This window comes from Dermacentor silvarum, chromosome 1 (assembly GCF_013339745.2).
Source record: "Dermacentor silvarum isolate Dsil-2018 chromosome 1, BIME_Dsil_1.4, whole genome shotgun sequence".
Taxonomy (NCBI): Eukaryota; Metazoa; Arthropoda; class Arachnida; order Ixodida; family Ixodidae; genus Dermacentor; species Dermacentor silvarum.
In genome coordinates, this window is record NC_051154.1 from 385,145,860 (window position 1) to 385,169,936 (window position 24,077).

At 49.0% G+C, this 24,077-nt stretch overlaps 1 protein-coding gene across 6 annotated transcripts in view; it reads left to right on the plus strand.

Annotated features, from left to right (window-relative positions):
* LOC119446088 (protein sidekick-2-like) overlaps positions 1 to 24,077 on the plus strand; it is a 224,147-nt gene that overhangs the window by 49,896 nt on the left and 150,174 nt on the right. For 3 of the 6 annotated variants that reach the window (XM_049660631.1, XM_049660636.1, XM_049660635.1), the window contains one exon: positions 1,040 to 1,140. The exons of 2 other annotated variants lie outside the window; for them this stretch is intronic. In XM_049660631.1, the coding sequence (XP_049516588.1) occupies positions 1,040 to 1,140 (101 nt within the window). Of the gene's footprint in view, positions 1 to 1,039; positions 1,141 to 13,067; positions 13,279 to 24,077 lie in introns of all 6 variants that reach the window. One more of the 6 variants, XM_049660634.1, reaches the window with a different exon arrangement.

A 24,077-nucleotide genomic window follows, 5' to 3' on the forward strand; every position in this document is an offset into this window, starting at 1 on the left:
TTGCGCCCGACTCTACAGAGAACAACAGCAGTGGTTAACCTTTGGGGGTTCTTGTCATTGGTGCCTGCAATTATTTCACCCCACAGGAGTGCGGCACGAGTGCTTTTAGAGCACTGTACAAGTAGGCTATAAATTAAAATGCATGAACATCCTAACTCATAAACAGGCCCATACGCACACCTTTGATTGAACAAGGAATGAGTGCAAACTGGCCTCTTGCTGTATAGACCATTTTATCGGCGAGGAGGAACATAGCCTCGAACCACTGCGCCACGCCCTTCTCCTTCTCGTACTGGTATGGGCGGATCGCCGTTTTTCCCAGCGGCAGCTTGGAACGATAGCGGTGCCATTGAGAATTAGTGCAATTCTAACGTGTTACGTTTGTGATTGCTGCGATGTCAGACGACTAAAGGTCGACGGGCTACTGTATTGTATTCGGCTGCGAATGTGAAGTGCTCCTTAAGCCGCGGCTACTTCGTGGACTCCGCCACTGCAGTTGCAAACAAGCGTCGGCTTGGGATTGACAACATAAACAAAACTCACGTTGCGAATATTGTCTTTGAAAGAGGATCTTACGGAGCACTATCAAGGTAATTCGCACCCTTTAGGAACCTTAGAGGTAAAGCGGTTTAGACTGCAGCAGTTTTCAATCTACGTTGTTTGGGCAAAACTATGACAATATAGTATTTAAAATGAGAAAAGTTTAGAGAGCGTCGGGGCCAGTAAAAGACCGATTTTGTTCTCGAACCATGCGCTTGGACATAATACGTGATGGCTGCACACTTATGTGAATGCGTCGCACTGCTTGTCTGAATTTGGGCTGCGTACTGGCTGTGCAAGAAAGGTTGCCATTCCCCAGAGCCTATCCTACGCACATTTTAAGCAACTGTGACATTTCCGCTGGTCTGCCATCTACATTTGGTAATAATCCAAAGGCGTCAGTAAAATACAGGCTGATACCAGGATATTAGGATCAAAGGCTATCAGATCTGACTTCTTCTTTTGTCTTTCTTCCACAACGGGTACACAATCAACGCAGTTCCTGAAAAACCACGGTTGAACACAGACTTATCTGCCAAGGGACCACACGTCATCTTCCTGGAGTGGGAATTCAACAATAGCTTCGTACAGTATGTAGAGGTAAGACTTTGAGTGCATTAATGAATTCGTGCTCACTGTGATAGCTTTCCACCATACTGTGTGCGAAGTACACTCACTTAAGTATACGTATGTGCGCGATACCTGCAGAGCGTGATAATGTACTTCAATGAATCTACATCGCGTTTGCTATCCTTGTGAACAAGGCTGTCATGCGGAAGCCGGAACGTGTGTTATTTGAATATACTGTAACTTGGTCGGCGCCGTGTCTTTTATAATAAGACTATGACCTTCCCTGACCAGACGGGATTCTGTCAGTCCCTCGATTTGATAGATTAGGGAAAAGTGTAGAGCGAGTATAAAGCGGAGAAATAGAGACTAAAAAGATACTATTTTAAACATTTACAATATTTTCAATTTACAGTTTACTCGGACAGTTCCCTTCTCATGTAGCCTACACCATGAGTGCTTGCTTGCTTATTGGGCATTAACATGGTCGAGCACAAGAGAGAGCCTGCTTAAAGAGATTTGTTACTGGCAGAGCAGGATACGGAATAAATTTAAAAAAGCGCAAAAAAGAAACAGGCAGGATAGAGCTTGTGCTGTTCCCTGTCCAGCCCGTGTTCTTTCGCGCTATTTTAATTCATTCTGCTTTAGGAGACAAAAGTTGGCGAGTCATTGTCGATAGAGTGAGATTATAGAAACTTGCGTGTGGCACCTTGGTTCGAGTGCCAGTGTTGAGGCGGTTTTAAAGCGAAGATACAACTCACGGTGCTTCGCTCCACCCCTCAGGTGGATGCATCGATATTTAGCATGTACAGACAAAGTGTAGACAAAGACCTGGGCGAGACACGCAATGGCAAGCACCAGAAATTACTGGAGAGCATAGAAAAACTTGATTCAAAATTCGACGAGAAAGCGAGAAGCTGATCGTATATCCTATGCGTCTACAGAAGTTCAGTGTCCCGCAGAGGGGCGTATGCCTCCGCAAGCACTTGGTCAGTTGCGTCACCACGGACCCAAGCACATAGGGGTTGAATCTTCCAGCGTTTAATCGTGCATGGTTTAGCCATGCAGGATAATAATAATAATAATATTAGTAATAGTGTAGTGAAGCGTTGGAACTCGGAAGTGGGTCGTCCGCTCCAGCGCCTTGAAGTGGGTCTCCTTCTCCAGTACCTTCTAGTGGGTCGTTTCCTTCGGCTCTCGAGCGCCGCTCGTGCTGAGAGTCCGTGCTGCGCTTTTTGGACAGTCACCCTTGCGCTGCTTCAAGTGCCATCCAATAAACATCCTTATAAATTGGTGGAGGTGCTGTACCCTCAAAACCGCCCCGAAGCCCCTTAGATGCCCCTGGAGCTTCGATTCCGTGCACTACTATCTGCCATGCCGCAAGACGCCTCGCAGCAAATGCCTCCTCCCGCACCACCCGTATGTCCCGGTGTCCCTCGTCAACGCGATCCACCTATCTTCACTAGCGCGGATGGCACCGACGTGGAGGACTGGCTCACTATCTACGAGCGCGTGAGCGTACCCAACAAATGGGACGAGGTAGGAAAATTGAGCAACTTGGTGTTTTACCTGGCGGCAGTAGCAAGTCTGTGGTACAACAACCACGAATCCGATTTCCCGACCTGGTCCGCTTTCAAGACTGCAATTATCGACGTGTTTGGCCACCCTGCTGCTCGTAAGCTACAAGCAGAACAGCGTTTGCGCGAACGTGCTCAGCAGGCCGGGGAATCTTTCAGCAGTTACATAGAGGACATTCTGGACTTGTGCAAGAAAACCAAGGCGACCATGTCCGAGTTGGATAAGATCAAAAATGTCATGAAAGGCATCGACGACGACGCCTTCACCATGCTCCTCGCCAAAAATCATCGCACGGTGGCAGAGTTAATAACGCTGTGCCAGAGTTATGAGGAACTACGCCGCCAGCGGTCGTTGACCCGTCGGCCGCCAGCACGGGAGGCAGATCTCGCTGCCTTGTAAACCGTTTCTGACCACACCACTTTGCTGGCAGAAATCAAGACATTTGTGTGCGAAGAAATTGCACGCCAGCTCTCTCTGCTGCCCTTTGCCCACCCGCAGCATGTGGAACAGCCATCAACCACACTCCCACCTCCCATCCGCCGAGTTATTGAACAGGAAATCGCCGAGGTCATGCCCGAATATCACCAGCGCCCTCCGGCACCGGCGCCACTTAGTTACGCTCAAGTTGTCGCTCGACCGGCCCAAGCAATCTCTGCGGCTGCTCCGTTTAGTTACGCCGAAGCCGTTGAAGCGGTTGTACCGCCTACGTACGCCGATGTCACTAGGCTCCGTCTGCAGCCCACCATGCAGCCATATCAGCAGCCGCTACGTCCACCGCGTCCTGAGCCATGGGTGGGACCCCCTTCGGCAAACCGTTGGCGCACTTCCGACAACCGTCCCATATGCTTTGCGTGCGGTTACGCCGGCCACGTTGCACGTTTTTGCAATCGCGTGCAGCCGGCTCCAGTCACATCACCCGTAATGAGCCAGTCCAGGCGCCCTAATGACGAACCACCGCCGCCTGCGTCACCGACGTTCCGCCCAGCTCCATCTACCCGCCGTTCACCGTCTCCACGACGTCGCTCATTGTCGCGGATGCGGCCATGTCAGGTCGCACGAGATCGGGAAAACTAGTCGTCACAGCAGTCCACGAGGCAAGGGCTGCGACACTATCGAACTGTGAAAGCCCTCAGCAGAGACCTTCGAACATAATCCATCCCCCTATACTGTCACATTGCTGCGAGGGCAATGTCTCGGCAGAGTGTAACCCCTCGAAAACGCACAAATTGTGGACGCACCCGATGACACGCACTTGCCCAGCTCCTGTACGCTCAGTGCTGTTTCGAAGTCTGATTCGTCGCCCGAAGATGTATTTGGCTCCTCCATCGATGAAAACCTTACGCCGGTCCAGCGTTCACAGCTCCTGTGCCTGATGGAAGAATTTCGCCCATCTGTCGCTGTCCCCCAGACTTCCCTGGGCCGCACGTCCACTGTCACGCATGGCATCGACACTGGCTCCCAACCGCCACTGCGGCAACGTCCCTATCGCGTATCTCCTGCAGAGCGTCGTGTCATTAACGAGCAAGTCGACGACATGCTTCAACGGGATGTTATTCGACCATCAAACAGTCTCTGGGCGTCTCCGGTCGTTCTTGTTGCAAAGAAGGACGGTTCCGTACGGTTCTGTGTGGACTACCGACGGCTCAACAAGATAACCCGCAAGGACGTCTATCCGCTGCCACGAATAGACGACGCGATTGACAGCCTCCAAGGAGCTGAATTCTTTTCATCGCTCGATTTGCGCTCAGGGTACTGGCAAGTCCCTATCGCAGAGGACGCTCGACCGAAGACAGCCTTCGTCACGCCCGACGGCTTGTACGAATTCAACGTCATGCCGTTCGGACTGTGTAATGCGCCCGCGACCTTCGAGCGCGTGATGGATACCGTCTTGCGCAACCTTAAGTGGCGCACGTGCTTGTGCTACCTCGACGACGTCGTCGTTTTCGCGCCGGACTTCTACATGCATCTTAAACGTCTCCGGCATGCTTTGGCGCGTTTGAGCAACGCCGGCCTACAGTTGAACCTAAAGTGCCGATTTGCAGCACGGCAGCTGACAATACTGGGCTACGTCGTGTCGAAGGATGGAATTCTCCCAGATCCTGCCAAGCTTCGGGCCGTAGCCGAGTTCCCCAGACCTACGTCCGTCAAAGAACTGCGCATTTTCGTAGGACTGTGTTCCTACTTTCGACGTTTCATTCGAAACTTCGCCACTATCATATCGCCACTGCCCAAGTTCCTTGGCAGTACGGGGCCCCTCGACTCGTGGTCGTCAGTGTGCGAGGACGCGTTCGCAAAGCTCCGTCGTTTGTTGACGTCTCTGTCCATACTACGCCACTACGACCCTACGGCCCCTACAGAGGTACACACGGACGCCAGCGGTGTTGGCCTTGGCGCTGTCCTTGCGGAGCTCAAGCCAGGGTTCCGTGAATATGTCGTGGCGTAAGCAAGTCGTACGCTAACTAAAGCCGAGGCCAACTACACCGTCTCCGAAAAAGAATGCCTGGCGATCACCTGGGCCCTTACGAAGTTTGGCCCTTATTAGTATGGTCGCCCGTTCGATGTCATTACTGACCACCATGCACTATGCTGGCTGTCGTCATTGAAGGATCCTTCAGGCCGTCTCGCCCGTTGGGCACTTCGTCTGCAGGACTACGACATCCGCGTGCTCTACCGCAATGGACGCCAACATGCTGACGCCGACGCCCTCTCGCGCTCCCCCTTACCCGACGACAACGCCCGCTGCCCAGGAACTCAGCTGGCCGTTTCTTCCATCGACCTTCACACCGTCGCTACAGAACAGCGCAAGGACCAATGGATTGTCTCGCCGATAGACTTACTCACTGATCCGTCGGCAACACCACCCACTCGCGCATTGCGTCGTCAAGCCCACCATTCCGCCGTTCGCGACGAGCTCCTTCACCGACGCAATTACAGTGCCGAAGGCCGCCAGTGGGTACTGGTAGTACCCCGCAATCTCCGTTCTGAAATATGCGAATCGTTCCACTCTCATCCGAAGTGTGCACACTCTGGGGTATACAATACTTACCACCGAATTCGACAACGGTACTTTTGGCGGGGAATGTACCGGTACATCCTGAAATTTGTTCGCTCCTGACTCGATTGTAAGCGCCGGAAATCTTCGCCGCACCTCTCGCCAGCAGGTCTACAACGTTTGCCATATCCTAACCGGCCGTTTGGGCGCGTTGGCATCGATTTATACGGAACCTCTTCCTCTGACGTCGGCTGGTAACCGCTGGGCCATCGTCGCTGTTGACCATCTCACGCGATACGCCGAAACTTCCGCCCTTCTAGCGGCTACAGCACGAGATGTTGCCTTTTCCTGCTTAACCGATTCATACTGCGTCACGGTCCACCCCAGGAGCTACTCAGTGATCGAGGCCGTGTCTTCTTGTCGGAAGTCGTCGAAGCCATTCTCAAAGAGTGTCACGTCGTTCACCGCAAAACTACTTGCTTACCACCCACAGACAAACGGTCTCACAGAGCGATTTAACCGCACACTCGGCGACATGGTCTCAATGTACATCACTGCCGACCACACCAATTGGGATGCCATTCTGCCCTTCGTCCCCTATGCCTACAATACAAAACAATTCAATAAATACAATATTTGGTTATAGTAGTGGCGTACAGCTGGCGTTTGCAGGAAATTTCCTTTCCACGTCCTGCAGCATCTCTCGTTGGGCTCCATGGTGGGTGTCTGGCCCTGCTGCTAAATTCTATGTAGCCATTTGCAAATGTTTGCCCCACTACCTGATCGCCCAGAGAAACAAGCGTGCACCGAAGAAGTCCTAAAGCTTTTTTGGCTGACAAACTGAACATTTTCTATGATTCCATGTAGTGCATACTGACAAAACAGAAAAGGCAGCGAGAATGATCTCACCTTTCCTGGTTTCGAAATCACTAACGGAACCTCTTGGCTCCGGTTATATAATTTCCAAGCTGGCGAGTGGTGATCTCGAACTCCGTGATAACAACCAACATGAAAGACAGCGTAAGCTTGTGTTTTTCGGGGACGTTATATTGAGTGTGACCCCGCACCGTATCATGCACACTCTCCGTGGTGTCGTTTCCGATCATGATTTAATTAATCTGGCAGGAGACTATACTACTAAAGGGCTGGAGTGAGCAGAACGTGACCAGTGTAAAACGAATCAAATGAGGACGATGGTAATGAAATCCTAACCAAGCATCTTATTCTCTTATTCAGCTCAAGTTTGCTGCACGAAGCAATCGAGGCAGCCTATGTGAAGATCAAGGTCAGGTCATGTATTCCAAATCCCACCTGATGCTACAAATGCCAAACTTTCGGCCGCAGTTTTCCGAACTGCCAAAGCTGACTAAGCTGTGCCAAATGTAGTGCCCCGAATACGCATCGGAATCACGCGACAACACCCCAAACAGTGTGAACTGTGATGGGGATCATGCTGCGTACTCACGGTAATGGCCAGCGTGGAACAAAGATAATGAAATAGTAGACAAAAAAGTCAGAGAGCATTTTTTTAAAGATGCACGAAGGCGGTTGTCCTTCCTGCCAAAAAATGGCTTCACCAAAGTGGCCCATAACAGGGCTGCGCCACAACGGCTTTCGGGGGCTGTCCAGCCCACACGCAGTGAGCCAGCGGCAAGGCTATCTGCCCCCTCGGACCCGCCGAGGTTGCTCAGTGGCTATGGTGTTGGGCTGCTGAGCACGAGGTTGCGGGATCGAATCCCGGCCACGGCGGCTGCATTTCGATGGGGGCGAAATGCGAAAACACCCGTGTACTTAGATTTAGGTGCACGTTAAAGAACCCCAGGTGGTCTAAATTTCCGAAGTCCCCCACTACGGCGTGCCCCATAATCAGAACTGGTTTTGGCTCGTAAAACCCCATAATTTAATTTTTTTTTCTATCCGACCCCTCGGCTGCTGCAGCCAGCGCTGCTACGCCGTCCCAGAAGAAGGAGCTACCAACGTCGGGGCTGGTGCCCTCTAGGGCCTGGTCTCCTGAGGTGAGGCCTTCCTGACAAATGAACCGCTCCCAAGAGCGGACGTCCAGCACCTTGGAAGCTGTTACCGACACAACTCCTAAACAGATGGCGCCGCTAACGCCGAAGGGACAACGCGAGTCTCAAGACAGCGACAAAAAAGGCAAAGTCCCACATTACTTGTACCACAAATCGCCCTGTAAGCGAAATTTTCCCCCTATAGACACAGCGCTAACTTCTTTCTCATCATGGACACACAAATATTGTAATGAAACTTCAAAGGACTTCTCCATAATCTTGATGATATTGAATAACTCCTTCGTAAATTCATTCCAAAGGTGCTGTGGGTTCAGGAAACACACTTGAAATCAATATGGACGAATTTTCTAGCCAATATGCCCCTTTGCGCAAAGGACCATGACGACGTTCTCGCCGCTTCTGGTGGTATGACCATAATAGTCGATAAAGTTGTTTCCAGCAATTAAAACTCAGAACTTCCCTTGAGGCAGTTGCTGTCCGAGCCGTCCCATTGCAATTAGTTCTATCTGCATCCCCCATGCTCCCAACTTTACAGAACAAAATTTCAGAGCGTTGTCGATGAACGTCCGTCGTCATACATAATTTTTGGCGATGTAAATGCACATACACGCCATGGGAAGCCTCTCGTTGTGATGCGAGAGAGCGCACCAATTGAAAACTTCCCCTTTTTTCAGATGTATATGCGCTTAAAAAGAAAGAGCCAACGTACTACAGCGTTGCACATATCAGATACTCCTCCATGGGCTTAAGCATAGTGTCGAGTACACTCATGCTTCTATCTGGAGTGGTCCGTTCTTAAGAACACCTTTGGATGCGACCATTTCCCAACTATGTTACACTTCACAAAACAAGGTATATGCGTACCACATTTTCCGCAATGGAAATTCGATAAAGCTAACAGAGAACTCTTCCGAGAGCTCACATATTTGGGCCGAGAGAACACTGCTGCTTATAATGTAGACGACGCTGTGGTATATGTAACAGTTGTTGAAATGCATTGAATTCTGGGGTTTTGCGTGCGAAAACTACGATTTGATTATGAGGCACGCCGGAGTGGGGGACTCCAGATTAGAATAATTTTGACCACCAGGGGATCTTTACGTGCCCTCAATGCATGACACACTGGCGTTTTTGCATTTCGCGTTCATCGAAATGCGGCCGCCGCGGCCGGGATTCGATCCAGCGACGTAGTGCTTAGCAGCGCAACACCATATACGCTAAGCCACCGCAGCGGGTCTAACAGGTTTCACTAAAGCGAAGCTTTATATGGCTAGGCGAAATCGTATATGGCTAGGCGAAATCGCCTATGTACAGAGAACTATCATCATCAGGATTGGCTCGAGAGTCGTCGTCTTCTTCCGCAGCTGGCTCTTTGGCGCCCTTCTGATTGCAATCGCGCTCGGTACGCACTTGTGCCACTGCTCCCGCGTTCGTCGTCGTCGACGTCTTCTTCCACAGCTGGCTGCGTTGCCGCTCATCATTCCAGCGTAGAATTTCGCTTCTCTTTTGTCGTCGTAACGGGGAGGCCGCGTTTACGGGTTATGAGCCACTGCTTAAGGGGGTATGAGACATGCATTGTCTTACCGTAACGGACAGTTTTAAATTTGAAGCAATTTAATTTCGAAGAATCGCAAGCGGCAATGGCGGGCGAATGCTGCTAACTACGCCGCCGAGCAAACTCGAGACATCGAACGCAAGTGACAACGGCGCACTACGGGCATACCGTCATTGACGTCAGTGACCGTCGCAGCGGAACGTGTGTGTAATCTCATAAGTGAGAAATACTTTAATGAACCCTTGGAATTAACCCATTGATAAACACCGGAGTCGCACGTTTCAGCTTCACGTGTTAGCGATTTTCATGGAGTGGAAGGGCCGACGAATTTTTTTTATTGAATCTGCTACGAAATGTATGAAACAAACTCGCTAGTAAAGGTCGCAGCCCATTGTGGAATGAAGAATGTAAGAAAGGGCACACAAATCAAAAGAAAGCTTAAGGATTGATTCGTGAGCCTTTAACCACCCAAAACATTTCCAAATTAGAAGCAAGTTAAGTCGCAAGGCAGAAGAACATGTGTACGTGCAAAGACAGAGAGCTGCGAAAGGTACATCTTTTTGTTGTCGACACTTGAGATTGGAAGAAGTTACAAAAAGCCACAATATTTATTGATCCTCTAAGTTTGGTCATATCTCCAATGTCGGTTCGTAAATGTAAAGATACCGTGCTAAGTCATCTTTATGTACTCCTATTTCCAACATACATATCTAGTCATTATGTAACAATATGCTGAATGCCAGAGCACATATGCATTGAAGGAAATTGGATAGCGGACGAAACAGTCACATGCACAACAAGAAGAGCTTGCAATTCTTCCACAGCAGAACCCACCGTAGATTGAAGCCCTTCGTTCGGTAAAAAAAAATTAAGAGGCCATTGGCAACGCTTGTGGGATGCCGAAATCTCTAATAAGCTCCATCTAATCAAGTAGTTAGGCATCTCGTCACCTACAATAAAATCGCGACAAACCGATGTCTTGTTCTGTTGCCTTCGTATAGGACACACATACTGCACACCCAGTGGCTGCAAACCTCCATTCTGCGCTGGATGTGGTGAAAGGCTCACCGCCCTCCATATCCTTGTGCAGGGTAAGATAGCACAGACTGAACGGGAAAAGCACTTACCGCAAGCCTATCGACCTCGTGTCCCGCTACTTCCGGCATTTTTTCTAGCCGCACAGCTGTTTTCTTGAGACGAAGACGGTTTTATATTTACTAAATGATGTCGTGCTACAGGTTATCTGCACAAGAGTATTTTGCCGCATCCTCTAACCAAATGGTGCTGCTGCGATAGTAGTTTTGTAGAGCAAATGGAATCGGGTGCCTTAGGGCCCTCATGAGGTAATAGTGCTACTGATACTCATCATAGTGTATCAGGTCTCTGTAAACATATATTTTATAGTCGTAGCACACCTCACTACTTTGGCCAGTTATTTTAATACCTATCTATTTACGCACTTGCCAGCGACTAATGTTTAGGTCCTTTAACAGCCATGTCCATCTACCAAATGCAATTCACCTTTCCATCTCATTGACAATTACCTGACACCCCATCACCACTTGCATGGCACTCTTTGGAGATATCTGGCCCTTGCGCCACTGAACACCCCACATCATGAAGTTCAGTGTCCACTTGCCCATTAAAGTGGTATGTGTGTGGGATGAGAGAAAATGACGGAAAGTAAAAGGCTGCCTAAGAGTGGGGCCCTGGGTCCAGAGCTCCACTGGCGCGGGTTGCTCGTTGGGCCTGATCTAGAAGAGCTGTTTGCTCCTCCAGATGGCAGGCCGCGAGTCGCGTCTCCAATGGCAGCGAGAAGGTTGAGGTTAGTGTGAATGGTGAGTCCACTGTCTCTCCCGCACTCCCACCTGATATGTCTCAGTGTGGGTCGGTCCACTCGCCAGGGGCAAGCGGGGTCTGGCGCGGACGATGCGATTTTCCTTTGTTGAGGAGGTTTGGAGAAGTGTTGGTTTCAGTTCTGCTCCTGTCACTTCCCTGACTGCGTGTGAGTTTTGGGAGGGGGGAAGCGAGTCTTCGTAGCTCGCTCCTCTGGAGGGCAAGGATCTCCCGCAGCGTGGCCGGTGATGTGTTGTTTGGAGGAGATCCGAGGGTCGAGCCGGCCGCTCGATTGTTTGCATTCTCAAGCGGCGGGGTCTGTTGCCTCGTTTTCCTCCATATCCTCGTGTGCCGGACACCAGGTCATTTCGTGGTCCAGTTGGAGGGGCTTTCTTAACATTCCTGCTGGCGCAGCGGACAGCAAGATGCCACTTGGGAGTCGTTTAGCACATTATAGGGAATTTCTTTTCGGTCTGCATCGTTTATGAACGTTGCAATGGCCACCGTCTCTGAGTTGGTTACCGATCGCGTCTTGACTGTGGCCGCTAGGATCTGCCGGCCGTGTCTCGTGACTGCAAATTTCTTCCCGCGATGCGGCTCGCGTCCGTGTTGTATACGTGTTGGGATTGTGGTGGTACTGTCGCCGCAGTGTTCGGACGCGGGCTCGTCTTCTCCCCGCATGAGTCCCCCGTTGCATGTTCTCGGGGGACTCATGATGTGAATCTTGTCTCTGCTGGCTTTGTTTAGCATCTCTGCTGGACCGCTGAAGTACTCTGGGTTCAGTGGGTGGCCTAATCGTTCCAGGACGAACCTGCTCTGTGTCGTGGTGGTGAGTCACTCCCGCTTCGCCATTGGTGCAGCTGCTGCGTTTTGCTCGAGGCTATTGTGTATTCCCATGTACGTGAGACGGTCGGTGCTCGCTTGAACTGAGAGGGCGAGCGCAGTTTTGTGCGCTTCTCGCAGGAGAAGGTTTGCTTGGTCTGTGACGAGCGAGTTGTGAGGTCTGCGAGGTCTATGAGTTGGTATGTGAGGGCGTACGTTAGGCGATTGTCTACGAAGGCTTGCACGTAACCAAAGTTTTTATAAAGGTCAAAATAATGACGTTAGCTTGAGCGTGTATAATTCCACACGTTCAGGGCTGTGTGGAGGTGTGTTCAAAAGTATTTTATCTCAGCACCTGAAAAGTATGACTGTGCGTGCCCTATCTGCCCGTTTCTGCCATTGATACGACACGCTTTGCCTGCGAAGCTTGCGCCGCTGTATGTCGAGTCAGGATTTGCCGCGGCATGCTATGGTTCAAACTTCTTCCCGCACTTTTTTACGGAGCGTTGCCGTCTGACGCGCAGTGTGGCGCGCCCAGTCTCGATTGAAAAGTTAAACTATGGGGTTTTACGTGCCAAAACCACGATCACCATAGCCACAGAGCAGCCACGGCGGGTCGCGCTCAGTCTCAATATTTCCTGGATGTGTCCTACAATTTCGATGATGAATATATCAAATTACTTCCGATTATTTTGGATTTATAAAAACGGGTATGCCATAAATTTTAACGTCCTACAAGTTTTCCATGTAAACAATTGGCCAGAAGGTATTTATAAAAACGTTAACTAGCAAGTTATTTTTTGTAGTTTTTTTATTGTACCTTAAGCAGCGGCAAAGCACTTTCGCCTCGCCGTAGCACTCGTATGCGAAGACAAGTGCCTCACGGTAATAAATACCTTCTAGAAAACCTGTACTGTCTAAACAAGCACCTTATATATATATATATATATATATATATATATCTATATTCCTGATGAGGGGCTCGCTTGCCTAGCAGCACGGCAACTGCATTCTCTCTCTCTCTCTCTATATATATATATATATATACATATATATATATATATATATAGAAAGTTGCTGCTGGGGCGAGTACCCCTCCTGAGTTAAATTTCTGGGTACGCCATTGAATGCCGGGGCCTCCCTTCAGGTAAGCCTTGACAACGGAACCAGGTGGGCTGGTTGCCAGGCACACTTGGACTGCGACGCCACATTCCACTCGGTGAACCCTCACGAGCACCACGTATTTCTCCGGCTCTTCGGATTGCTACCCTACACATTGTACAGAGTGGGCGTCCGCGGCTGCAGCTATCGTGGATGCGGAACAGAGACCTGGGCGGACGTCCGCACGGAGGTTTCAGGTACCTCGTACGTTCCCTACAAACGGCGAAGCGAGAGTTTTTCAGGTCATGCATATACTACATGACATGCCTTTGTTTTTTGTCAGAACACTATAAAATCGGCAGAACCTGTCTCACTATGTTTGTCGACGGTAATGCGTTTAGCATTTAAACATTATAGCGACACGAGATGTTGCTACCGTCGCAACGTGTTATGGACGACGCCGGCATTGCAGCACGCGGGCTTCCTCTTTCGTGCTTGATGATGATTTATTGGCCTCAGCTTTGAAACGGGCCGGTGGCAGATCTTTTTTCTCTTGCTCAAAACGTCATCTAGCTTTATACTGCTACATAAGCGTATTAATATCTTTCCTGTTTTTCCTACTAATACTCTTATAAACTTTTGCGTATCTCGCTTGGTAATCGGTTGATGCTTCCATCCACATTATTTCCAAGCGCTTCTGGAAGATGTACGTTATCTGCGGATGTCACTGGGCGAATTCCTTCGCATTCCATTGGGATGTGCTGAGTGCTCTCTGGATTTTTGCTGCCGCAGAGACATGCCTATTCGTGTTCAGAATATTTGTTCCAGTGCGTTTTTGTCCTCAGGCAATGAGCTCATGCCTCAAATAGGAAGGCGCCGCCCTTTGTGTTATCCTACAGATTATCCCTTCCAATTTCTATTTTCCGATTCTTGTAAATCTCCGTGGTTGTTTTTGTTTCCATTCTTTGCATCCAATTCTCTGTCACTGTTTCTCTTATGTTCTGATGACTCCTGATTGTCTATTTGCACTTTCAATTAGCCTGTACTTGCTTTCCAACTATCTTGACTTCTTCAGTCCATTCTCTCCCCACGCCTTTCAGGTACAGATACTTGTGAACTTTTGCCACCCATTTATTTTGATCTATGTTCCTGAGTTCTATTTCGAAATGAGTTTTGCTCTGCGGTTCTCGGACTTCAAAATAGGCGCAACCCACGTCGCCCTACATTGCCTCATTTGTGGTTTAACCGTGGGCTCCCAAAGCTTAAGTGCCTAGCGACGTTTGGTTAACTTCCAACCCCGACAAGATATCCAGTTTTAGGCATAGAATGGCATTTGCGAACGCTAGCACTTGCACCATTACTCCTTGCCTAAGATAACTCGGCGCCATCTAGCGGTGCAGCCACGAAGCCTGCTCGTGGCCATCGAAATACATGGCGCGCCAGTGCATGCGAACGCTAAAAAACGACTCATGTGGCAACCAGGATCCTCTCTGACGCTTTTTACTGGACAGGCTGCGCCATATAGTAGCACTGCCGAGAAGCCCACGCGTGGCCTCCGAGGGGACAAGCACGGCACGCCGGTGCCTGCAAATGCTGAGAATCCGTCTTTCGCATGTCCCGAGTGCGCATGCGCTGTACCCTAGCGGCAAGCGCCGAAAATGTTTTGTACGGCGTTGGTGGTTCGTGCAGCTGACGACGCACGCGTATGCAGCATAGCCGTCGAGCACGCGAACTCTTCATTGTCGGCGCTGTGCCGGTCGACGACGCGGTATTTGCGCTGTGTTTCGGTAAAAACTTCAGCTGTTCACAGCGATATTCGGTTAACGTCCGGTACATTACAATATATGCCGACACGACACCAATGTCGGTAAGGAGTCGACCTCACGCCGGCGCCAACACTCAGCCGGCTGTATAGTTGTAATACTGTGCCAGTGGGAGACCTGTATTGTCATACAAGTATATGACGAAGAAGCGACCGACGACGCGACCGAGGACAACGAATGATCGTAGTGTGATAAGCTTTCGTGCTGACGACGACGACAAAACCAGTGTGCTGATAACCGTGCCAGCGGCCGCCGAGTGAGAACATCTCACCGACAACGTGAATATCCTCGCAAATGCTCTCGTGTATGTATTTATTGACGCTCAAATTGAGTGTAAACGTGCTTCCGACGCTGGTATGCACAATTTCCAGCTCTTTACAGCCGTCCACATCAAGTTTGAGGCGGTCTCGATCTCGTTCAGGCAGCTTTATTAGGCCTAGCACAGCCTACGAGTTCGTCCGCTACCGGCGGACCTGAAATATAGGATAAGCAAGTACGACGAAAGAAACTGCTTATATAGTTTGGTACTGACCATACCGACGTGAAGTGAACCACTCTTAGCATAGTACGATGCACACACAGAGTGGGAAGCGGCGACATGGTGCAGTGCTAATACCGTTCTTGAACGGAGGCTGTCGGTCGCAGTCGCTGGCGCTTCCAGAACGAAGTGAAATTACGGAGAGTGTATTTTTATGCGACCAGATTTAGTAGTTACCGAAAACACAGTTTGCCTCTTATGCTAAACAGGCAACAAGTGATGGCCCTTTCGATACTGCATCGTAAGCAACAACAGCGCTTGTTGCATCGGCATTTTCGCGTGCCAGTGTGGCTAGGTGATCGTTGTCGCCGGTTTCGATGTGCCCGCGACGTTCATGCTTGCTCGTCTCAGTGTGATCGCTTCTTATATGTGCATGATAAGTGTTCATATATGCTTTGAACATTTCCTCATTATTTAGTGTGAGCGGTGCACGGTTTCTACTGTACTTGACGCGAACAGCGAGCGGTGGCCGTACGCGTGCCGATGTAAACAAATGCGATGTTCTTGCGTTGCATAAATACTCTGGGCGCAGTGTCACCCCTTCAACGAGCTATGGCCACTGTGGTCAAGAATCAGCTATAAAAGCAGTTTTTATCATCCTATTAGCATACGTTTACGTTCAGTGCAGGTCTAACAGTGGCAAATGAATGCTCCGCTGAGCGAAATCGACCCTAGCTTAACGTGATGTGGGCGGCTGGCGAGTGCTCACGTTCGTGCATTTCAACTTCCGAAGCATGTTTGGACTCATATTCGGTACGAATAAATATGAACAACACGAACAAAAGCGTAGGCGCTGTGTCAATCGCGTTACGGTGCGATGTATTCGTTCAGAGGCACATCGCACAGTGACTGGTTTTGTCGGCGTAGCTCCACGAAATCCTGTCATCATATTTGAACGACTTGCGGTTGTAAGTCGCACCAGAGTCATCCTGTCCAACAAGCGGCGACTCACACAAAACGAAAATTACAACGACTGACAAATGCACAAACCCATTTCAGCTCACTTCTTGCAGCGTGCCTTTGCGTCCCGCGGGGCCCCGACGCCGTACATATTGTTTCTCGCGGAGCCCGCTAAGGTGGCGCCACAGCGCAATGCCAAATAGGGTGCCTCGATGCCCAGCGCCGCCGTCCAGGGTGGAGACAACCCCGCTGGCGCTGCCATATTGTGTCACACGAGCTGAGACTCAGCTACGCTTGCGTTCATAAAGTGTTACTCGCGGCGCGCTTCCAAGTGCTTTGCCTTGATGAGGATTTTTTTTATCGGTGTCCCATCTGCATATCTTTATAACCAATAGCCGTTAACTCGTCGAAAGTCGAAGAGGTAAATGTATGGCGCCGGGAACATGCCCCAAGTTGCCTAATTCAATCACATTTAATATGCCATGTGTATGTTTAAAATACGCACTATTTTTTTTTGCGCTTCGATGCTTGGTATATAAGGTTTGCGACCCCCTGTGTGTGGAAGTTTTTCTTTTTCGCTGTTGTATTTTGGTTTACACGTCACGCCTCCTTTACCGTAGCCAGCCACTCGCGCACGGCGGTTAGTTTCCCTTGCGTTGCGCGTGCTCTTCGCGTTCGTTGCAATTATTTGACGATATCTACGCGCAATTTTTGCTTTTTTTGCCCACAAAACTGTGTGCTGACAGGATTAAGCTGGTGTAAAAATAACTGCGATGTGAAAATAAGGTTTAGTTAGTGCTGTAGAGAAAAATGCAACGTAACTTGTCTGTGTCAATCTTGCGTAGTACACACAAGAAACCAAACGATGCACAAAATACATTTACTTATAATGTCTAGTACAAGCAATCATGAAAGAGACATGTACATGAAAAATGATATGTACTGTGTGGTGCCTGAAGGTTATGTTGAAAGACAAGATAAAAAAAAATTCGCAAGGTAGGCTCGACACACAATTCGGGATAGTGAGACTTTTTTTTTAATTCATTATATGGGGGGGGGGTTCAAATGAGTACATCAACCTTATTACACACAATATAAATCGAAAACAAGAATGCAAACAAGAAAACGCAACCGCGGGTAATATTAATCAAGATATCCAGCCAGATATCCAGCCAGAATACATACATCAGCTACCATCGAATACGTCGCATCAGCCAAACACATCGATGGCGAGTACAGAACATTTCATAAATAACCATTAGAACACTGATAACTACATTGAAAAAATAAACAACACTGCATACATATCACGTACGAAAACCGTAAATGAAACTAAGACAGTCAAATACAGATTAGCAATGTTTTTCACTTCGAAAATATAGTCCATGATGATGTAGGGCTGTTGACTTTAACAGACGGCGCCCATCCTGTCGACTTCCCTCGTACTGGTCCTCTTCAAAGTGTTTCTAAGTACAAGTAAAACAACAAAAGTGATTATTGATATGAAAAGTTGCCTTGTAAATACAGAGAACCCATTACAGTGCTTAAAAATAAATTTTAGCAGAAGCAATGCTGTATTACCTCGCTTCACACATTTCGAAGAAATGCACAGGCTGCAAAAGACACCATGCCAGAAAGCGCCGAAACATTTTGGTCCCATGATGCCCCTTAACTCTACTACACCTGGGCATACCGTGCACAGGCATTTAAAGACCGTCACAGTACCCACTACGATCGGGAATGAGCACGAATGACCATCGGCTTACGATCACCACGCTACAAATATGTACAAGTCTAAAAAATCAGCTATGTAACGTAACACCCTGAGGTCCGCATGATATCTCCTGAGAAATCAGAGAAAATCACAATGTTTCACTTACCACGTACAAAACAGCCGCTCTCCCCAGACGATGCACTGCGTTCTTTAGGGCCCAAATAACCAGTACCGAAAAAAGAAAAAAAAAGAAACAAGAGACACACACGATGTGTGCTTCCCGTGAAAAAGGAAAATAGGTGGCTTACGTGACGATTCGTAGCTAATGTAAGACTATTTCGCGGCTAAGCATCTTCGTCAGTCCTTAAAATATAGGTACAGACTGCGCCCATCAAAACGAAAAAAGCCTATGCGACGCGCGCTCGCAAACCATACGCTACTCAGACAGCATCGGTGCAGCGCTTACTTAGTTCGTGAGCGAACGTAGGTACGTGAGCGAGGATCAGAGAATACTTTCTTATTTAAATGAAAAACACGGTGCGGTAGTCTAAACATTCTTGACACTTACCTCGTAAATGCAGGAGTTATCCGTTGCCTTCCAGTGATCGCGCTTTACTTGGGCTTCCCATCTCTTCCGTCGCTCTGGGTCCCGGGGGAAGCGAAAACAACGCAGTCCTTTACGCGTCGATCCGGCGCACTTGGGAACACAACAGCCCGTCATGTCGACACGATGCACCTGATAGCTTGTCAGTCATGCGGCTGAACACTGTCTAGCAAGTAGAAGCGTCCGCGAAGCATCCGCACGCACTGTGCCTCGAACTCAGCACCGGCACCAAGCAATCGCAACGGCTCGCTGTGACACAATATGGCGTCGCAGCGAGAAAGCGGCGGCGCGGGAGCGGTCAAAGGTTGGCACCACCCTGAACGGCGGCGCTGGCATCGAGGCACCCTAATGCCAAAGGCGGATTATTCCCTCGCTGCTCCTACACTCAATGGCGCATCCAAGTTGGCGAGGGGTTCATTGAAGAGTGAGTGGGTGAGTGAGTGTGTGAGTGAGTGAGTGAGTGAGTGAGTGACAGACAGACAGACAGACAGACAGACAGACAGACAGACAGACAGACAGACAGACAGACAGACAGACAGACAGACAGACAGACAGACAGACAGACAGACAGACAGACAGACAGACAGACAGACAGACAGACAGACAGACAGACAGACAGACAGACAGACAGACAGACAGACAGACAGACAGACAGACAGACGGACGGACGGACTTTATTTTATCCTGGGGGGAGGGTGGACTAGCAACCCTCCTTAGGCGTCACCCACGTCGGGACCGGGAGTCCAAGACCCCCTGCAACCTCGCAGGCCCCCTGGATCGCTCATAGCTGGCTCCGAAGGTCGGAGCTCGTGATGCAGGTGTAGAAGTCGGTATCGTCGATGCGCTGTACCCTGGAGATGATTTGTAAGCGGGGGCAGCCCCACATGATGTGATTAAAGGTGGCTCATTCGCCACAGAGAGAGCACCCAGGGGAGATTTCCATGTAGCTGGCCATAATGGCTGGCGACGGAAAGGTGTTCGTTTGAATTAGTCGGAAGGCTATCTCCTGGCCTCTGGAAAGTTATTTGTGAGGAGTGGGGAGGGTTCTCCTACCTAGCTTGTGGTGATTCGTGATCTCATTAAAGGTGGTCAGCGCGTCTCCGCCGGTAGCATCTCCAAATTCCCGCCCCACACCCGTCGGGGTGCGGGAGGCCCGGTCGAGAAGGACCCGACGCGCCGGGGCGGCACGCGAGTCCTCGTGCCCGGGCGTGAGCCATTTCGTTGGGATTTAGGATGCCGTCGACGACCCCACCTATATGGGTGGGAAACCACACCAACTCGTGAGAGTACACTTTGCAGTGAGTCAGAATCATGGCGGCCTTTTCCGCGATGTGATTGGAGTCGAAAGCCCTTACGGCAGACATGGAGTCGGTGAAGATGGTGAAGGTATCTTTCATTGTCATAGCGAGCGAAATGGCTACTTGCTCAGCGATATTGGCGGACTTGGTTTGAACTGTGGCAGCATTGAGTAGCCGCCCTTCTTTGTTAACTACCGTTACCGTGTATTTGTCTGCAGTCATTCTAACGGCATCTACAAAGATTGCGCCATCGCCCCGGCTGTCTAGCTTCTCTAGGATGGCCTTAGTTCTGCCTTTTCGTCTGCCCACATTGTGAATCGGGTGCATGTTTCTGGGTAGCTGATGACTTCGATAATTTCTCTAATTGCTTGTGGCAGTGGTGTTGCCCTTTCAAAGGTAAGAAGCGAGTTGATGCCTGCCTTTTCGAGAATCGTTTTGCCTACAGTGGTGTTAGAGAGTCTGGCGACCTGTGCCATACGCTGAGCCTCTATCAACTCGTCTGTAGTGTTGTGAACACCCAGAGATAGTAATTTAGCTGTGCTAGTTCTCAAGGGGAGACCTAGCACCTGCTTGACCATTTTCCTGACGAGTACCTCGAGTGTTTTCTTCTCTGCCGCGCTCCAATTGTTTGAAGAGTGACACATACCCACTGCATTCATGGCTCATCTCCCTAAGCCGTTGGCGTGAAAGACGGTCATCGAAAAGCCGCACTTACCCAGCGCAACTTTGGCGCACCCTGCTAATCGTCGGGTTGCTGTCCTTGAGGAATCCTTGTGACGTGGTTTTGATTCCGCTTAGCACCGGATAAATTTAAGGGATCTTTTTCGTCATTGCGAAGTGGCGTATTCCCAATGGCACATATCTAGTTACTCAAGTTGGCGTCAAAGACGCTCATTGGAGAGCGGCACACATCACTATCACATACCCGGCGACCCAAGCTAGCATCAAAGAGATTCATTGGAGACCAGTACAGACCGAGTGGCACCTACCCAGTACTCGAAGTCGGTGTCAAAGATATTTTTCGAACAGCTGTACTTAAGCACTCCCGCATTTGGTGTGAAGCAAATTGGGCATGTTCGCCTAGAGCACACCCTATAATCACTCACCCTTATTACCACTGTATATACGCGTGTCATTAAAATGTGCTACGAGGTAAATCTTGGCACGAAATGACTCTGGTACTAAGCACCAACATATTCAGTACGTTCATGATTGTTGGATTGGTGCAATTGGTGGATTGGTGGATACTTGTTCCAATATGTTCTTCGAGTATCCAATGCTAAGTTGTCTGACAACACTTGGTGCGTCCGCCATTTTCCGATCGTGAATTTGCGGGACGGCTGGATGTTGAAAGCCTGACGATTGTCATAGTAGGGCTATTCAGGAATTTCAAATGTTACAGTCGCCTTCGTAGCCCTGTAATTAGACCCGCCGTAGCGGCTAAGTAGCTCTGCCGTTTCTCTGCTGTATAAGTTCAAGGTCGTGGGTTCAATTCCTGGCCGTGGCGGTCGGATTAATATGGCAGCGAAATGCGAAACTTCTCATATACTTAATTGAATGGTATATTGCACAAACGCAGGTGGTCAAAATTTATCCGGAGCCCCTGCTCTTAAGTGTGCCTCATAATCAGTTCGTGGTTTTGGTTCGTAAACCCGAGTTTAAATAATGATGAAGCGGTGGAAGAAGAAGAAGCAGAGAAGGGGGGGGGGGAGGAGAAGAAGAAGAAGAGGGTTTCGCGCAGAATAAGATTAAATGGCGGACTACACCCGTCTTGCGAAGTTATGTCTTGTGGTTAGTTACCCGTACCGCTACATATTTTGGTGCAGTTGGAGACGTACATGTGCGCTACGTTCTGCATCGACCAGACGTCATCGCAGCATGTTGTCTTCAAGAGTTACCATATATATATTTATTTAGTTATTTATGTATTTTAACTATGTCTTTATTATCCACCAACTACACTCAGGCGCTTTCACCGCCGACAGATTGAACAAGTTTTCTGTCTTGTGTTCACAGCTCGCACATTAACATTCACCAAAAGAACACTGAACCTTACATGAACATGCAGAACCTAGTGAGCCGTTGGGACTGAGCCCGACTCATTTGGATGACGGTGGTGTTCGTCTCAACTGGAGCCCGCCTATGGTGCCTGCTGGATTGCCCTCAGGATACGTGGTCACATGGGACTGCAGCAATGGCACACGTGACCACATGATGGCCTGGCTGCCAGACACTACTTTAACAGTGACAGGTGAAAGTTCATCGCTTACAACCCAAATTTTTGTACAAACCCCTAGCGAACTGCTATTCCCGCTTCAGCCTTATCCAAAGATAAGTTTCAATACACGCAAACCTCACAACGCTTTACAACGATGCACATGTAATTTTCTGCTAACACCCTCAAGCTACAGTGCACGGTTACAATGTGATTACCTGGTCGTCTAGCTGTGATTTATTTATGGTGTTTATGGTGTTTGGCACAACAGTTATTAGGGCGCAGCGCAGGCTTCGCACGTCTTGACAACAGACATACTCTCGAATAATTGTGTAGAAGATGGATATTCTGCAATATATGCGTGCGAGCGGGTTCCTACGCGATAGGCGCACGTGAATCGAAGAAGGCACGCATGGTCCCAAGCGGTAGGCGAAGAGAAGGCTACGGTATAACTGAACGCAAACGCGGCGAAAAGAAATCTATTCGACTACGGAGTACCTCAGTTAGGCTCTGTGTGGACGTTTCACCGAGGAAGATTTGCAGCACCAGCTGAACTACACTAAAAGAACATAAATACAGCAGCTGACTTCCATTAGTAAGGGTTGCTTAACGGGCTTGTAGGTAACGTTGCATCTTAAGTTAGCAGCGCGACAATCTAATGGGAAGTAAGCGAAGTGACAGTAAGAGCGCTCTTTCGTGTCACTTGTCTCACTTCCGATGTAGATCGTCGCGTTGATTAACAAAGACTCAATTAGTAAGAACAGCTGGTGATGGCATACCAGATTACGGAAAAACGAAATGTAATGTCACAAAAAGTTATAAAACAACCTAGCACTGTAACGACGACGTACCGCACTTCCGACAGTCTTCCCAAATTCACAATAAAGGAGAGGTACGAATAATCCGTGCTTTCTAAATATACTGTTAGCATAACTTCAAATGCGAATTGGAGGCAATTATCTGTAACACGTCTCTTAGTGGATAACAAAAACGTCCACCGCCCTATCTGTTTTTAACCTATCGCTAAAAGTTCTGCGGTCACTTAACTACGTTTCAGATAAAGAATCCCTCATGAGTCATACCCGCTCGCGGAGGATCACAAAAGCGTGTTTCAGTTTTTCCACACCTGTTAGCGTATAATTTTAGGTTTATAATAGGTCGTCAATTTGGAAGTGATGTAAATGACAAAGGCATCACGTGTCCAATAAATGTCTTTATATGAGCGGCACATCAGTCTCAGGCCCTCAAACTTCGCGCTTTAGATTATTTGATAAAATTTGCTATCCGGATAAAATGATGCAATAGCTTATTTTCCTGACAGGACGTAGGCATTTTTAAAAGCGAGTGCACAAAGTTTTTTCTGCTTTCTTGACTTTATTATGTTAAATGCAGCCCGGTAGAGTTAATGGGAAAATTTTGCGTAATGGGCTAGTACCAACTTGCCAAATGCTCAAGCAGGTATGCACTGATGCTTCTTCACGGGTAAAGTAGTTTGTTGCCAAGAAGGGAAAATGCCGCTTATGTCTTTCGTAATCTGACAGGCGTAAATGACGACGGAGTGCTCAAAGTGGGTAGCACGTATTCTCTCCACAGAACGAGTAACAGCGCACCTTTAATGCATCTCGTGGAGGGAAGATTTTTTATATATGTTTATAACTTTATTATATACAGAAACCGGATTGGGGTAGGAGTGCGTCCGGTTTGTGTACAAAATAAAGTTTTTGTACTACTACTACTAATAAGATGTTCACCTTATGCGTTTACCCTAGGGCGGCGTTTGGCAGAAGGGACTTGCAGCTTCTCCGTTGCGGCCTACAACGACCTCGAAAATGGCAACACCGTGGTTGGAAAATCTTCACAAGTATACCTGCCTTAGAACCTTAAGCAGCAGGATGCCAAGCACTCGGATAAGGTTCACCATCACTGGGCAGTCTGTGCTCTGTGTTCCTGAAACGCTGTGCATG